This window comes from Trichosurus vulpecula, chromosome 3, assembly GCF_011100635.1.
Source record: "Trichosurus vulpecula isolate mTriVul1 chromosome 3, mTriVul1.pri, whole genome shotgun sequence".
NCBI lineage: Eukaryota > Metazoa > Chordata > Mammalia > Diprotodontia > Phalangeridae > Trichosurus > Trichosurus vulpecula.
In genome coordinates this window covers 265,130,730-265,148,396 of record NC_050575.1, presented here as the reverse complement: position 1 = coordinate 265,148,396, position 17,667 = coordinate 265,130,730, and the positions used below count along the sequence as shown (strand labels likewise).

Below are 17,667 nucleotides of genomic sequence, written 5' to 3'. Positions count from 1 at the left end.
ATTAAACCTACCATCCCAATGCAGTTGTTTTGGGAAGACTAAATTATGTAAGACTGAAAGATTAATATTTTTCTTCCTCTAATAAATAATATGGGCTAAGTTGTAAATGTTTTCATTAAGGTTATGTATATGCTGGTCTCAAATAATGGAGGTAGTAACACGAGTTGTTTCATTAAATTAACAAAAATAATTATAATTGTTTACATTGCCACAGTGCTTTCACAAATGTTGTTTCAGTGATCTTCATGACAGCCCTGTGAGGTAGGTAAGGCAAGAATAATTATCTCTACTTTAATAGATGAGAAGACTAAGGCACAGAGAGGTTGATTGACCTGCCTGGTGACATTCGGCAGGTGAGCACAAGAGCTGAGACTAGATTCCAAATTTGCTGATTTCTAGCCTCAGGCTTCTTCATTTATTACACTGTTTTAACAACTAGTTTATGACTTGTGACTGCAGTCTCTTCTTAAAATAACATGGCATCTTGCTAAATCTTATAGGTTGAGATTGTATCATGTCACATGGAAAAAGGAAGAGGTAATCTGTTTGCTTCCCAGGAAATTCAGAGTATAAAAATAAAACTTCTAAATAACACAATTAGTTTTAAACAAATAAAAGGACAATCACTTCACTGAAAACTTGGATATTTAAAGGCTGAAAAAGCTCTTTGATAACGGGCTGACGCTCCAACTCCCTGGATTATGAACTGTGTTTAGTAACACACTGTTTTGAGCAAATCAACAGGTCTTGTCAGTAAAACAAATGACTAGATTAATTTTTTCTAAAGAGAAAGAATAAATCAAGTTAGTTGTTTGACCCAGCTGCCTGTCCAATTCGGTCCAAACCATCCAAAGGGCTTCTTTATTGCATGCTTAAGTTGGTACTCAACACCTGCTATTAGCACTGATCACTATGTACAAAGCATCTTCTTGAGGTTGTGATCCATGTCTTTCACATTTGTGCTTTCTCACAGTGTTTAGTGCAGCTTTTTACACAGAATAACTCTGTTAGTAGTTACTGATCACAATAATGCCCTGTACTCAGAGTGTAGACTGAAAGATATTTTGGACATGGTTAATGAGGGAATGTATTTTGTTTGATTATCCATTTTTGTAAAAGGGGTTTTGTTTTTGTTTTTCTTTCTTCTTCAATGAAGGTAGGAGAAGAGGAAAAGACATGAGAGAGAGAAGGCAGGTTTTCATGAATTGACAGAAATAAAAATTTTAAAATAATGTCCTAATCCTCATTTGTGTTCATTACAAAGCAAATACAACTTTTGCTTGCCACCCAAATTAAAAAAAAAACAATAAAGGGAGATGAATATCCCCATAGCAGGCAAGACTGACTTGAGGCTGTGGCTTATGGAATCAGTGTCTTTGTTTTACATTCATAGTGAGTTCATTTGGTAAGCATATCATTTTCATCTTTATGAAAAATAAAAACCTTAAAAGTAAATTAAGGAACCTAACTCCACAAAATGTTCTTTCTCTACAGTTAAGTCAATATCTAATCTCTTTTCAAATAAAAAAGGTACTAATATTTAATGCAGGGAAGTGCTAGCAATTAATGTTATTAGGTCAGGTCAATATTTTAGAGTATCAAGATAATCATGTAGTTCTTTTTATTAGCCCAGAGTTTCTTTTAAGTTGGTTCCAAGGGGGTAGATCTAATAACCTAATGGGTCATTTTTTATTTCTTATTTTAATAAGCCAGTCTTACAGACCTGAGTTTATATACTATAGCACTAAATGATAAGAATATGGTCTAATCAATAGGGTTCCTTTCTTTAGGGTAAGCATTAGTGTAAATTAATTACACCAAAGCATAGCCATTATGCTCCGTTAATGTACCCTTTTGGTATGATTTCACCAGGCTTTAATCATTTCCATATCTTGGAAGGCTTTTTTTTTAGTATTATGTATTATGAAATATAAATGTTATACCTGAAAATAGAAAACTTAAATTTCTCTGAATAGGGAAGAAGAATTTAAGGACTGAATACTTCTATGAAAATCTAAATATAGGACTGTGTAAAGGTATTCACACAATAGATTGTGTTTTCTATAATTAGAGGAAAGTAGAAATTATAGGGAATTCTTTTTTATTACCTTTTTATTGTTTTCATGTTCAAGATCTTCTGCAGCCTAAAGAGAAAAAAAATTGTATTTACCCCTCCAAACTGCAAAAAAGAAAATTACCTTCACCCTTTACATATTTATGTATGTGTGTTGAGAAACACAAACACACATAATATATTAGGGAATCTGTTTCTCCCAGAATAGGAAGTTTTTTACAAGGTTTTTTTTCAATATAGAAAAGGATAAACATTTATAGTGTAATGATTTCAAATACGCCCCAGCAGCAGGTAAGCTGCTTGAGGTCAATGATTATTTTTAATTTTGCCTTTGTATTACCAACAGCACAGTGCCTAGAACTTAGCAGGCACTTAATAAATGCTTGTTGGATTGGAATGATATGACATAAATCTGTTTCATTTACAGACAGTAAGGAGGGGTAAGTTAATATTGGTATAAAAATTTTAATGCAATGAGTGGACATTAAAAAAAAAGATGGGACATTTCATTGTCCAGGATTGTCCTAATTTCATTGTCCTAATACTGATATTCTTTTACTTAAAGCTTTACTTTGATATTTTGAGGCATAATTATTAAATAAGTTGGTTAGGTATGGTTCCGGAGAGAACTATTAAAGATGTATCTAATAAAAATGAACATGTCTCCCTAACATGTAAGACATATAGTAAGCATTAAAATAAATGGCTTTTTGTTTTATTTTTATTTAATGTTGAGAGCAGGGTCCGGCAGAGGTTATTGTTAGTGGGGTGGGGAGAAGTGCCTCAATCAGAGGAAAAACAATGTAAAATTGTTTACATTTATCATAAGAAGTTTCCCAAGCCTATGAATGTAAGACTGTCCAAAATAGCCACAATCATCAAACTTGAAAAAATGAAATGACTTGAGGTTGTAGCTTATGGAAATAGTGTCTTTGCTTTAAATTCATACCATATTCTTTTGGGAAGCACATCATTTTCATCTGTCTGAAAATTTGGTGTCAGAAGATCTGGATTTACATATTACAATACGAAACTCTAAGGATTCCAACTTCATTACTTACCACCTGTGTGACCTTGGCCAAATTATCTAACGTCTCTGAGCCTCAGTTTCTTCGTCAGTAAAATTAGGGAGTGTTGAACTAGAACGGGGGTTCTTAACCTTTTCTGTGTCATGGACCTCTTTGGAAGTCTTGTGAAATCTACAGAACCCTTCTCAGAATAATATGTTAAACACATAAAATAAAATACTTAGGATTACAAAGGAGACTCTATTGAAATGTCATTATCAAAATATTTTTAAAAACAAGTTCATGGACCCAAGATTAAGAATTTTTGGACTAGATAATTTATAATGTCCCTTCCAGATTTGTGTCCCCAGCTCTCAGCACAATGTCTGGCACAAAACAGATGCTTGATAAATGCTTTATTCACTTGACCTGACTCAATCTTATGCTCCTATGATCTTGCATTGTGTGTTCACTCATGATCAGTCTTATTATAAAAATAGTTCATGCCTTTTTTTGGACTGGGTGGTCAGGGAGATGGAAGAAGGCATGTTAAAATAAGACTAGTTATTGATGAAACACCAGAACAGTGGCCCAAGAGTCGGAAGACCTAAGTTCTGACTCTGCTCTCACATGGACTAGCTATGTGACATTGGGCAAATTACTCACCCTTTCTTTGGGCTCAGTTTTCTTACACATGTAGTTTGCATTAAACAATTTCTAATCCTTTCCAGTCATTTTGGGGGGTTCTGTGATCACATTTAGGTCCTATTTTCTAGTCTAAAAATGTCCTAGGTTTTGGTGGCAGCTTAGGTATTCTGATACCACCTTGATCTTTGTGTTTTAGTCTACCCTTTGAGGCAGATGCTTCGCTAGTAGGCTGGCTTTCGAGTGATGGCTCAGGTACCCCTCTCTTGCCAGCCTAGATAACTAGGAAGGGCCAGCCTCACCATTTGAATTCTGTTTGTATATATTTTTTTCTCCAAAGAGTAGCTGGTTTCCAAAATACAGAGGAAGGGGCTTGTGGCAATAATATGAAGGACAATGTTGGATGGACCCTAATTGCCTTAGCACAATGCCTGGCACAGAGAAGAAATTTAATAGATATTTATCAACTAACTGATTTTTTTTTATCATGATGAAGGGGATAATTTAGTACTCTCTTAAAATTATTACTGTATGTCTTGAATTAAAGTCTGTCCTCTAAAAGGGCCTCCTTTTTCTAAGCCGTTTAGAGGGGAGAAATGAACAGAGACTTTATTTTCTTATGGGTTAAATTTCCTGAGTTTCAGAGCAAGCAACTTCTCTTGGGATTCACAGCCAAAAAAAAAAGACAGATGAATAGAACAGAGATGCCAACCTTCTTTACACTATTTGCAACAGCTTCCTTTTGACCAAAATCATCAGCAGAGAGTTCACTTCCAAATTTGAATTCTGGGTGAGCTTCCTCCTCTTGGTCAACTATGTGAAAGAGAGAGAAAATGATCACAATAGCAAATAAACAAGAGTTAGGCTGCCAGACATTGTTCAAATGCTTGGGTATGAGATGTGGCTAGTGGGAGAGAATGATGCTGTCATATTAGAAGAGGCCTCAGAAACATGTGGTTCTGATTTTAAAACTGAGATGACATCATTTCTAGGCAAGGATGAGAATACCAATTCCATCTTAGTGAGACACAACTATTTGAAGCTTAATCCTCAAATGCCTCCACTATATTTAAGGCTAAAAACATCACAGACCTTTTAAGGTATCTAGTTGCATGTGCACGTACACACACACACACACACACACACACACACACTATCCCTAAGTATGTAGATCCAACATTACTGAGAAAAATGCTGGAAATTTCGATTGGGATTTTAGTGCTGTCTAATGGAGTGACAGGCATGGAAAAATGTGTTAAAAACATCTGGGATCTAGAAAGAATTCTATGATTGCTATAAAACTCTGTATAATATAACAGAAGCCAAAAGATCAGAGGATAGTGAATTAGGATAGTTAAGAGGTATCACGACTATTTCTAAGTAATAAAAATAAAAACAGTTTAATATTTATGCGGTATTTCAAAATTCACAAAATATTTATACATATTATCTCATTTGGTTCTCACAACAGATCTTTAAGGTAAGTGCTGTTATGCCATTTTACAGATGGGGAAACTAAGCTGAGCAAAGTTAAATGCCTTGTCCTGGGTCACACAGCTAGTTAGTGTCTGAGGTTGGATTTGATCACATCTTCCTAATTCCAAGTGCAGACGCCAGGCCACGATACCAAGCTACCTCTCTAATATCAGCAGTGTTTAATCTTTCCTTTTGTTTTAAAGATGCTCACATGAAATCCTTGAGACCAATGTTGTAAATAATCTTATTAATCTAATAAATCTAATTTAGATATAATTTAATCAAATTTATATATCATATATCATTTACATATACATATATAACCTAATTATATATACTATATGTGTATATATATGTATAAAGTCTAACAAATCTAAACCTTTATTGAAGGTTAGAACTGTGACTTATGTCAGGTGACTGTCAGGGGAAATGAGCAATATGACTCTAAGGACCATTAAGATGCAAACTCCTTGAGGGCAGGGACTCTTTCATTTTTGTCTTTGTATCCCCAGATAACCTACACAGTGCTTAGGAATTAATCAATCAGGAAGCATCAATTGTCTTCTAGTCTACTATGTGCCAGTGTGCCAAGTGATCAGGATACAAAGAATGAACCAACTGCTTCTCTCAAGGAGTTTAGATTCGGATGAATGAATGGCAAATAATGAATGTTTAACAAGTGTTTGTTGAATTGAACTAAATTATATTAATTGGGTGGGTTTTATTTGTTTTTGTTTTTAATACTATAAGTTAACCAGGCATAATATTATCTATCTCCACAGCCAGGAATTCATTTAAGGCTCCTTATAGCCTGAGTCCAACCTACTTCTCTCACTTGTCCTCTTGTGAATTTTCTACTTTAGTCAAGGCAACCTCTTCATTAGCCCTCAAGGATGCCACGCTCATTCCCAATGCCATGCCATTGCTCATGTTGCTCTCCAGTTTGAAATGTCCTTGGCCTAATAAACCTTATTGTTCCTTTGGGGTTTCATAATTTCTCTAGGAGGCCTTCCCCAATTACTCCAGGCCATAACTCCACTCATCTTGGCACAATATCTTAGCTATATTACACGTGCTTAACTTGGCCAACCAATTGGGCTGTAAGATCTTTGAACATAAGGAGAAAATTTTCCCTTGTCTATTTACTCTGACACCTAGCATAGGATGCAGAAGCTAATGAATAGGCACTTGTTTAGTGAGCTGAATAAATGAGCAATTATTTTGTGGATTTCAAATATTAAAAATTAATTCTGATCTCCACGCTAGACCTAACTTCTTTTATACTTTTGCAACATTGGTTTCCAAGTAATTCAATGTACATCTTGTGTTTCAGGGTGCTATGAATTTAAATTCTGTCTTACTAGTGGGCTTTTTGCCATTCTTCAGCTGGCTGTATTTCCTGGTCTCCTGAACTATGGTACTTTGTAGCATGGATGGTATAGACATTTTTTTAAAATAATAATACTCAAATGATTCACCAGAACTGAAGACAGGTATTCGTGAGAGAATCGAAGAACCATGCCCAGAGTTTAGGCAACAGAATGTGCTGCCCCCTATATTCATTGTTTCAAGGGGAGGCCACAGCTCCGTCTAAATGACACATTTTAGGAAGGGCATTGATATGTATCCACAAGAGGTTAAGTCAGATGACGTAGGGCCTTAAGATCATGCTCTGTAAAGATTGACTGAGGAAAGTGGGGATACAGGTAAGTCTCTATTAAGGTGACTATTGAATCCGTTGAAGTGGTCACCTTATTCGAATTTACACAGCTTATTTCCACTGGGCTGCAACCAATAATGGTATTTATGTAAATATAATATTGACTCATGAATTTGAATACATGTGACCACTTCAGGGATTCATTAATTACTCTGTTTGGGACTTTGCTGTATTTAACCTGGAGAAGTCATAGGGGAGGTATGATAGGAAGAATTGACATGTGGAACAAAGATTACATTTTACTTTTGTTAGTGTGAAATGACAGGACTAGGAACAACAGGTAGAAGTTGCTAAGAGACAATATCGAGCTTAATGTAAAGAAAGTTTAAATGTTAGACTTCCTAAGAATCAGAGCTCTTCCAAAAAAAGGGAACAGGCTTCCTATGAGCTAACGGGGTGGGGCAGGGCGGGGAGAATTGGGGGGAATGTTGCAGAGAGGATTCTTTGCAAGTAAAAGTGAAGCTGGATTGCATTTGGAGTCCCTTACTATTGTGAGATTTTGTGATTCTATGCTTCCTGAACCAATGATTGCCTAGTCCTGCATAATTCAGACAACAGTTAACAAATATTTATTAAGCACTAACCATATAACTAGGCACTGTACTAAGCATTGAAGATACAAAAAAAAAAAGGTCACAATAGTCCCTCCCCTCAAGAACCTTATATTTTAAATATGGACACAAAATGTCAACAGGATATATATGGAGTGGATGGAAGGCAATCTGAGAGGAGAAGACAGAAGCAGCAGGGGCAAGGGCGGAGGGAATGATAGACTGGAAAAGGCCCCCTGCAGAAGGTGGGGTTTGAGCTAATTCTTTTTTTTTTAAATTTTCACATTAATCATATTATAAAGAAGCATTAGAACCAATTGGAGGGACCACTAGAAAGAAGAAACAAAACAAACCCAGAGAGAGACAGAGAGACAGAGAGAGAGCAAACAGTATGCTTCAATCTGTATTCAGACTCCATAGCTCTTTTTCTGGATGTAGATAGCATTTTCCATCATGAGTCTTTCAGAGCTGTCTTAGATCCTTCCATCGCTGAGAAGAGCTAAGTCTATCCAAGTTAGTCATCTCACAATGTTTCTGTTACTGTGTACAGTTTTCTCCTGGTTTTGCTCACTTCACTCAGCATCAGTTCATATAAGTCTTTCCAGGTTTTTCTAAAGTCCACCTGTTGAGCTAATTCTTCTTTTTTAAATTTTTTTTGGAGGGGGGAAGACAGGGCAATTGGGGTTAAGTGACTTGCCCAAGGTCACACAGCTAATAAGTGTGTCAAGTGTCTGAGGCTGAATTTGAACTCAGGTCCTCCTGACTCCAGGGCCAGTGTTCTACTCACTGTGTCACCTAGCTGCCCTAGTTGAGCTAATTCTTAAAGGAAGTCAAGGAAACTATAAGGTGAAGATGAATGGGCAGAGAATTATACAAGAACTGGAGAGGCAAGGGTAAGGAAATGCAAGATAGAATGTTGTATCTGAGGAAATGCAAGCAGACCAGTGTTTCTACATCACAGAAACATGCTGCAAGAATGGAAAGGTAGACAAGGGCCAGGTAAGAAAACACTTTAAGTGCTAAAAAAATTCATATTTGTTCTTGGGAGATAATAGGGAAGCACAGGAATTTATTGAGCAGTATATGACATGGTGAAACATCTTGGTGCTGATTTAGAGATTATGTATTAGAGTGGTGGGAGCCCTGAGGCCAGGCAGAGGGCTACTGTGAATAGTACTAGAGATAAAGGCTTGAATGAAGGTTGTGGCCGTGCATGTATAGAAGGGACATGTAGAAAATGCTACCAAAGTAGAAGTGACAAAACTTAGCAGAGGACTGGACATGTAGGGTTACGAGGGAGGAGTTGAGAATGATACCCAGGTTGCGCGCTTCCCTCAACAGTAATAGGCAAGCTCAAAAGATGGGAAGGGTCTAGTCAGGAAAAGATAATGAATTCTGTTTTGGACATGCTGAGTTTGAGGGATATCCAAATGGCATTTGGCAATGTAGGACTATAACAGAGGGGAGAGGTCTGAGCTGAAGGTTGTATGAATTTGGTAATTATCACAAACGTATGGTGAGTCAAGAAACAGTCACTGGGTTGCTATGAGGTTGACTTCATCATGGAGAAGATTGCAACTGTGGAGTTCCTTGAGTGGGGAGCTATGATCCTGAACTAATTGTGTGACTTCAAGCAAATTACTGACCTTCCCTAAGTTAAGCCTCCCCACCCCCCCATCCTGATTATCCTTCCAAACTTAATAATTTTGACTCTCTAAGTGAGAACGTATCTGTGGAGCTGTTTTGAATTCTTTAGACAAAAGACATTCTACAAGAATGTCTCAGAAATCTTGGTGTAGTTTTAAGCTAAAAGTGCCTTGACTTTTGGGATACCCCATATAATCCCAACCTGTTATATTATAGGGCAGCCAGGAGGCACAGTGAATAGAGTGACAGACTTGGAGTCAGGAAAACAAGTTCAAATCTAGCCTCAGATACTTACTAGCTATGTGACCCTGGGCAAGTCACTTAACCCTGTTTGCCTCAATTTCCCTCATCAATAAAATGAGCTGGAGAAGGAAATGGCAAACCACTCCAGTATCCCTGCCAAAAAAGCCCCAAATGGGGTCATGAAGAGGTGGACACTACTGAAAAACGACCGAATAATAACGATTATAGTTATGAAACACTGGTGTTACTCATGATCTAGCTAAATGCCAATTTTCTGTCATCTTGTTTACCAGCTCCAATGGCCTATTTTATCCCTGTGACTTGTAATATATTTTGAAACTCTTCAATAATCCATTTCAAAACAAACAATAAGGCTTTCCACACATGTAAAGTGAAAAAAAAAGCCTGAGATTGCCAGATAACTTTATATAGTAAAGAGAGCCATGGACTTAAAAGTCAGATGACATATTTTCAAGGAGACAGCTTTATATAGTTATTAGTTATGCGAAGGTAGGAATGTCTTTTAATCTTTTTGGGATCTTGGTTTCTTTATTTTAAAGTGGTCATGATAATCCAGAATCTCAGAGTTGGAAGGGACCTTGAAGGCCAACTTAGCTGGAATCCTTTCTACAACGTACCCGGACAAATTCATCAACTAACCTAACCTAAAATTTAATTTAGAATGTAAAGCTGTGGGGGTGGAGCCAAGATGGCGGCTGGTAAGCACCGACCAGAGTGAGCTCCGTACCCGAGTCCCTCCAAAAACCTATAAAAATGGCTCTGAACCAATTCTAGAACGGCAGAACGCACAGAACAGCAGAAGGAAGCAGGGCTCCAGCCCAGGACAGCCCGGATGGTCTCTGGGTGAGCTCTATTCCACACGGAGCTGGGAGCTGGGAGCTGGGAGCTGGGAACGGAGTGGAGCAGAGCCCAGCCTGAGCGGCGTGGACGATCCAGACCAGAAGCCTGGCGGAGGGGGCCCTAGCGCCCTGAATATGTGAGCTGCGGCAGTTACCAGACCCCTCGACCCACAAACACCAAAGACTGGGAGAAGGTTAGTGGGAAAAGCTGCGGGAGTGGAAGGAGTTCGCGGTTCGGCTTCCAGCCCCGGGGGCAGCGGAGGTGGGGCAGCTACAGCTGTTGTTACTTCCGGCTCCAGGCCCACCTGGTGGGAGGAATTAAGTGGCGGATCACAGCAGGGGTGCACAGCCTGCCAAAGATCTGAGCCCAGTCTGGACTGGGGGTCCTTGGGGAAGGAGGAGTGTGGCTCTGACAGAGCTGGCACCTCCCCCCCAAACGTAGAACATAGAACTCTGTAATCTACAAGCAGTCATACCCCACTGAAAAAATCAAGAGTCAAGTTAGTTGGTTGGGAATATGGCCAGGCAGCGAAAACGCACCCAGATTCAGTCTCAGACTTTGGATTCTTTCTTTGGTGACAAAGAAGACCAAAACATACAGCCTAAAGAAGACAACAAAGTCATAGAGCCTACAACCAAAGCCTCCAAGAAAAACATGAACTGGCCCCAGGCCATAGAAGAACTCAAAAAGGATTTGGAAAAGCAAGTTAGAGAAGTAGAGGAAAAATTGGGAAGAGAAATAAGAAGGATGCGAGAAAACCATGAAAAACAAGTCAATGACTTGCTAAAGGAGACCCAAAAAAATACTGAAAAATACACTGAAGAAAACAACACCTTAAAAAATAGACTAACTCAAATGGCAAAAGAGCTCCAAAAAGCCAATGAGGAGAAGAATGCCTTGAAAGGCAGAATTAGCCAAATGGAAAAGGAGGTCCAAAAGACCACTGAAGAAAATACTACTTTAAAAATTAGATTGGACCAAGTGGAAGCTAGTGACTTGATGAGAAATCAGGATATTATAAAACAGAACCAGAGGAATGAAAAAATGGAAGACAATGTGAAATATCTCCTTGGAAAAACCACTGACCTGGAAAATAGATCCAGGAGAGATAATTTAAAAATTATTGGACTACCTGAAAGCCATGATCAAAAAAAGAGCCTAGATACCATCTTTCAGGAAATTATCAAGGAGAACTGCCCTGATATTCTAGAGCCACAGGGCAAAATAGAAATTGAAAGAATCCATCGATCGCCTCCTCAAATAGATCCCAAAAAGAAATCTCCTAGGAATATTGTTGCCAAATTCCAGAGCTCCCAGATCAAGGAGAAAATACTGCAAGCAGCCAGAAAGAAACAATTTGAGTATTGTGGAAACCCAATCAGAATAACCCAAGATCTGGCAGCTTCTACATTAAGAGATCGAAGGGCTTGGAATGCGATATTCCGGAGGTCAATGGAGCTAGGATTAAAACCTAGAATCACCTATCCAGCAAAACTGAGTATCATGTTCCAAGGCAAAATATGGAGTTTCAATAAAATAGAGGACTTTCAAGCTTTCTCAGTGAAAAGACCAGAACTGAATAGAAAATTTGACTTTCAAACACAAGAATCAAGAGAAGCATGAAAAGGTAATCAAGAAACGGAAACTGCAAGGGACTTACTAAAGTTGAACTGTTTTGTTTACATTCCTACATGGAAAGATGAGACCTCAGTATTAGGGTAGTTGAAGGGAATATGCATATATATATATATATATATATATATATATATATATATATATATATATATTTATATATATATATGTTTATGTATATATATAAGTGAATGTGTATGTATGTATGTATCTATGTGTATATGTATGTATGTGTATGTATGTGCATATATATATGTAAAAGAGAGAGAGCAGACACAGGGTGAGTTGAGGATGAAGGGAAGATAGCTAAAAGAAATAAAATGAAATTAAGGGATGAGAGAGTAACATACTGAGAGAGGGAGACAGGGAGAGATAGAATGGGGTGGATTATCTCGCATAAAGGTGGCAAGAGGAAGCAGTTCTATGGGAGGAGGGGAGAGGGCAGGTGAGGGGGGAATGAGTGAACCTTGCTCTCATCAGATTTGGCCTGAGGGGGAATACCATACATACTCAGTTGGGTATCTTACCCCACAGGAAAGAAGAGGGAGGAAGATAAAAAAAAAAATAAAAGGCGGGGGGATGATGGAGTGGAGGGCAGATGGGGGTGGAGGTAATCAAAACAAACACTTTGGAAAGGGGACAGGGTCAAGGGAGAAAATTCAATAAAGCGGGATGGGTTGGGAAGGAGCAAAATGTAGTTAGCCTTTCACAACATGAGTATTGTGGAAGGGTTATACATAATAATACATGTATGGCCTAGGTTGAATTGCTCAACTTCTTAGGGAGGGTGGGTGGGAAGGGAAGAGGGAAGGGAATTTGGAACTCAAAGTTTTAAAATCAGATGTTCAAAAACAAAAATTTTTTGTATGCAACTAAAAAATAAGATACACAGGCAATGGGGCGTAGAAATTTATCTTGCCCTACAAGAAAGGAAGGGAAAAGGGAATGAGAGGGGAGGGGGGTGATAGAGGGGAGGGCTGACTGGGGAACAGGGCAACCAGAATATAAGCCATCTTGGAGTGGGGAGGGAGAGCAGAAATGGGGAGAAAATTTGTAATTCAAACTGTTGTGAAAATCAATGCTGAAAACCAAATATGTTAAATAAATAAATTGCATTTAAAAAAAAAATAAAGAATGAAGAGAAGGTGAAAAAAAAAAAAAGAAATAGAAAAAAAAAAAAAAAAAAAAGAATGTAAAGCTGTTAAGGGCAGGGACAGTCTAGGTGTCCAGGAAGACAGAGCACTGGGCTTGGAGTCAGGAAAATTTCAATTTAAATCCAACCTTAGAAACTTACTAGCTGTGTGACCCTAAGCAAGTCATTTAACCTCTGTCTGCTTCAGTTTCCTCAACTCCAAAGTGGAGATAACAGGGGCATCTACCTCCCACAACTGTTGTGAAGAACAGATATCTGTAAAAGTGCCAGCACTGTTTCTGTAACACAGTAGGCACTTATCGATGTCTATTTCCCTCCCCTTTCCTGAAGAAGAATAGCACATAGTAAGCCCTTAATTAAACACTTTTACATTCATTCCCTCATTTATTCACTTAATGAGTTTCTTGTATTTCACATGGATTATTTTAGACAAGTCACCATTTTCCTTACTGAAATGATTTCTCTTTCTTTTTTATGAATTTAATTTATGAAAACTTTCCATTCTTTCTGGGCTGATTGCATAGAATTTTAGTCCAAGGTATACCTATCTTTTTACTGAATCCATTTAAATTGGTTCACCCAAAGTCTGTGTTTCATGTCAGACTATGCCCAGATTTTATCTTATCTATCAACATATTCTAGGCTTCTGGGCAGTGGGGTGGATCAGTGGGTTAGAACACCAGGCCGGAAGTCAGGTTTGTTCACATCCAATCTCCGATCTTTACCAGCTGTGTGACCCTAAGAGAGTCACCTAACCTGTCTGCCTCATTTTCCTCATAGATAAAATGGAGATAAAAGTAGCACCTGCCTCTCAGGGTTGTTGTAAGGATCAAATGAGTTAATTGAAAGTGATATAGTATTTATTAAGTGCTTTGCAAATCTTAAAGTGTATATAGCACTAATTATGAGCTAGTGTTAGCTAGCTAATGTTAGCTATTACTACTGTTGCCGTTGTCTCTTCTCCTCAAGGTCTGCATTATTGCTTCTTAAAAACTGACTCCTCCTTGCTAGAGTGCCAGGTTTAGAAATAACAACCCTCTTGCCGCTTCCCCTTTCCAAAGAGGATCAAAGCATTACGGCAAAGCAATAAATTATAGTCTTTATATACTACTAATCTCAGGGTAAATTGTGAAGTAAATGCTTTGTAAATTATAAAGGACTGTGAAAGTGTAGGTCATTCTTATTATTAATATTAAAGTCCAATAAAAATCCGCTTTTGCTTCATTACCTTACTGAAATGACTTGGGGACTTCGGGAGGCTTATTTATTCAAATAATTGCCACATTTCTCCAGTTTGCTTTCTATACATGAACACAGGTTGTTGTTCTGTCATATTTGTCATGTCCAACTCTTTGTGACCCTATTTGGGGTTTTCTTAGCAAAAATACTGGAGTAATTTGCCATTTCCTTCTCTAGCTCTGTAGATGAGGAAACTGAGGCAAACAGGGTTAAGAGATTTGCCCAGGGTCACATAACTACTAAGCGTCTGAAGACAGGTTTGGACTGAGGTCTTCTTGACTCCAGGTGTAGTGCTCTATCCACTGTGCAACCCAGCTGCCCTAGATACAGATTCACTACTTGTATTGTATTTTTTTTGGAGGGGGGAAAGCATGGCAATTGGGATTAAGTGACTTGCCCAAGGTCACACAGCTAGTAAATGAGTCAAGCATCTGAGGTCAGAGTTGAACTCAGGTCCTCCTGACTCCAGGACCTGTGCTCTACTCACTGTGCCACCTAGCTGCCCCATACTTGTATTTAGACTCATTTTCATTGTTTGATTCTGCTCATTCGGAGTTGATATAAATAAAACTGGAATTCATGTTCAAGTTCATGGGCAAAAACCTAAGAGCATGGAGTTGTTTTGCTAACCCCATGCCTTTTCCTGAAAATGCTTCAGGGATTCCCAGGCTGTGAATTTATGCCCAACAGTTGAATCCACAATGGGAAGAAGGAAGGACCAGCTGTGACGTAATCTGAATATGATAGTAATAGTCATACTCCTATGTCACATTTTGGCTTCAAAAGACATTAGGAGATCAGATTGGTACAAGAGGTCTAAATGAAACATAATCTATTAAAAGGTTATTTACATACCTAAAGGTTAATTAAGCTAAAAAGTCAGTTCCTATGCTCTTATCTTGCTTTTCAAAGTACTCAAATAAAGATAATATTTAAAAAACTCACCACTTTCTATTTCTTCTTCGTTGTCATCTTCTAAGATATTTGCTGGGGCTGCTGATTCTCCAGCTTCCATCATACTTTTTAAAGCTTCGAGCTGTTCTGTATTTTTTTTAAAAAGATAAATCACATATCATGAGTTCATATTTTGTAATAAAAAAAAACTTATAAGGAAACATCAGAATGAGCAGTCAGTCAGATGACCTGAGAACCTCTATGTTTGTCTCTGGGGAAGCTAGTGCAGAGGAGGATATTCTTTAGCACATGTAGCCTTTACTTAGGATGCTCATTCTCACATATCTGGGGTGGGGGGTGGGGGAGTGCCCATTGTCATTCTTCATCTGGATTTTTCTTTGTCTTTTCAAATTCATGTCCCAAGTGCATATAATGTAGCTCTCAACGTCTCTTGCCTGGTACCTTCTCCTAATTTCTGTTTTCTATCTGGCTCAGCTCATCCCCTCTGCAGAATTAACCACCCCTGACTGCCCTTCCCTAGTCCCTTCTACTTTTCCTTGCAGATTTCCAATCCTATTGGAAATAAGCTCTCTCACATCCTCTGATTTTTCTCCTTGAACATACCACCTTTACAGTCTTCTCCATGAGATACCTCTTTTACTCCCAACAAGTCAAAGGTTCAGATGGAAGGATCAGCTCCCTCCTATTCTTCTACTGACACCTTCAGAAAATTGTTCTGTGGTCATTCAACATCTTTTTTGGAAAATATTTTTGGGGGTACAAAGAGAATAAGCATCGATTACTATGTGCCAGGCCCTCTGGTAAACACTTTAACTTTATCCTCACAAGAAACCTGAAAGGTAGGTGCTGTTATTATCCCCATTTTACAGTTGAGAAAACCGAGGCAAATGGAAATTAAATGACTCGGTAATCATTAATTACTAATGATTATATCTCCTCATCTTCAACAAACTCATGTGCCAATCTCTACCACACTTTTCTGCTTTCTTTTTAAAAATTCTTTTCATTTAATTCATTATTTTTCAATTACATGTAAATTTTTTAACAATTATTTTTTAAAATTTTGAGTTCCAAATTCTCTCCCTCCCACCTGCCTATCCTTGTTCTTTGAGAAGGCACACAATCTGATATCAATTATATGTGTGAAGTCACAGAAAACATATTTCCATATTAGCCAAGTTGTAAAAAAACGCAAATAAAATAAAACGATAAAAATAAATAAAGTGAAAAAGAGTATGCTTCACTCTACAAAGTTCATCAGTTCTCTCTCTGGAGTTGCATAGCATCTTTCATCATGGGTCCTTTGGAATTGTCTTGGGTAATTGTCATGATCAGAGTAGCTAAGTCTTCACAGTTGATCATTGTTACAATATTGCTATTACTGTGTGCAATGATCTGGTTCTACTCACTTCACTTTGCATCAGTTCATATATGTCTTTCCAAGTTTTTCTGAAACCATGCTGCTAGTCATTTCTTGTAGCACAATAATATTCCATTGCAATCATATACTAAAACTTACTTGTTCAGTCGTTCCCCGATTGATGGGCATCCCCTCAATTTCTAATTCTGTCATCACAAAAAGAGCTTCTATAAAGTATTTTTGTACAAATAGGTCCTTTTCTCTTTTTTAAAAACAATCTCTTTGGGATACAGACCTGGTTATGGTATTTCTGGGAGAATGGGTATGCATAGTTTCATAGCCCTTTGGGTATAGTTCTCAATTGTTCTCCAAAATTGTTATGATTCACAACTCTACTTGTCATGAATTAGTGTTCCAATTTTTCCATGTCCCCTCCAGCATTTGTAATTTTCCTTTTCTGTCATGTTAGCCAATCTGATAGGTGTGAGGTGGTATCTCAGAAGTGTTTTAATTTGTATTTCTCTAATCAGTAATTATTTGGAGCTTTTTTTTTTCATGTCACTATTGGTAGCTTTGACTTCTTCTTCTGAAAACTGTTCTTTAAGCATTTATCAACTGGGAAATAGCTCTTAATTTTATAAATTTGGCTCAGTTACCTATATATTTGAGAAATGAGGTCATTATCAGGGAAATTTATCATAAGTATTTTCCCTAGTTTCCTTATTTTCCTTCTAATTTTGACTGTATTAGTTTTAATTGTCCAAAGGCTTTTTAATTTCATGTTATCAAAATTACCTATTTTACTTCCCATAATTCTCGTTTGGTCATAAACTCTTCCCTTATTCATAGCTCTGACGGGCACATTTATCCACACTCCCCTAATTTACTTATGATATTACCCTTTACATCTAAATCATTTATCTATTTTGACTTCATCTTAGTATACAGTGTAAATATTGGCCTATGCCTAGTTTCTACCAAACTGCTTTCCGGTTTTACCAGCAATTTTTGTCCAATGTCGAGTTCTTGACTTCAAAGCTTGGATCTCTGCGTTTATCAAACACTATGGTCATTTACTACTGTGTATTGTGTACCTAATCTATTCCACTGATCCACCACTCTATTTCTTAGCCACTACCAGATT

General features: G+C 37.7%; 1 protein-coding gene across 1 annotated transcript in view; it reads right to left on the bottom strand.

Annotated features, from left to right (window-relative positions):
- PLCB4 (phospholipase C beta 4) overlaps positions 1–17,667 on the bottom strand; it is a 159,558-nt gene that overhangs the window by 75,296 nt on the left and 66,595 nt on the right. The window contains exons 15-16 of the mRNA XM_036751602.1: positions 15,194–15,289; positions 4,439–4,539 (exon numbers count right to left, since the gene is read on the bottom strand). Of these exons, the coding sequence (XP_036607497.1) occupies positions 4,439–4,539; positions 15,194–15,289 (197 nt within the window). The remainder of the gene's footprint in view (positions 1–4,438; positions 4,540–15,193; positions 15,290–17,667) is intronic.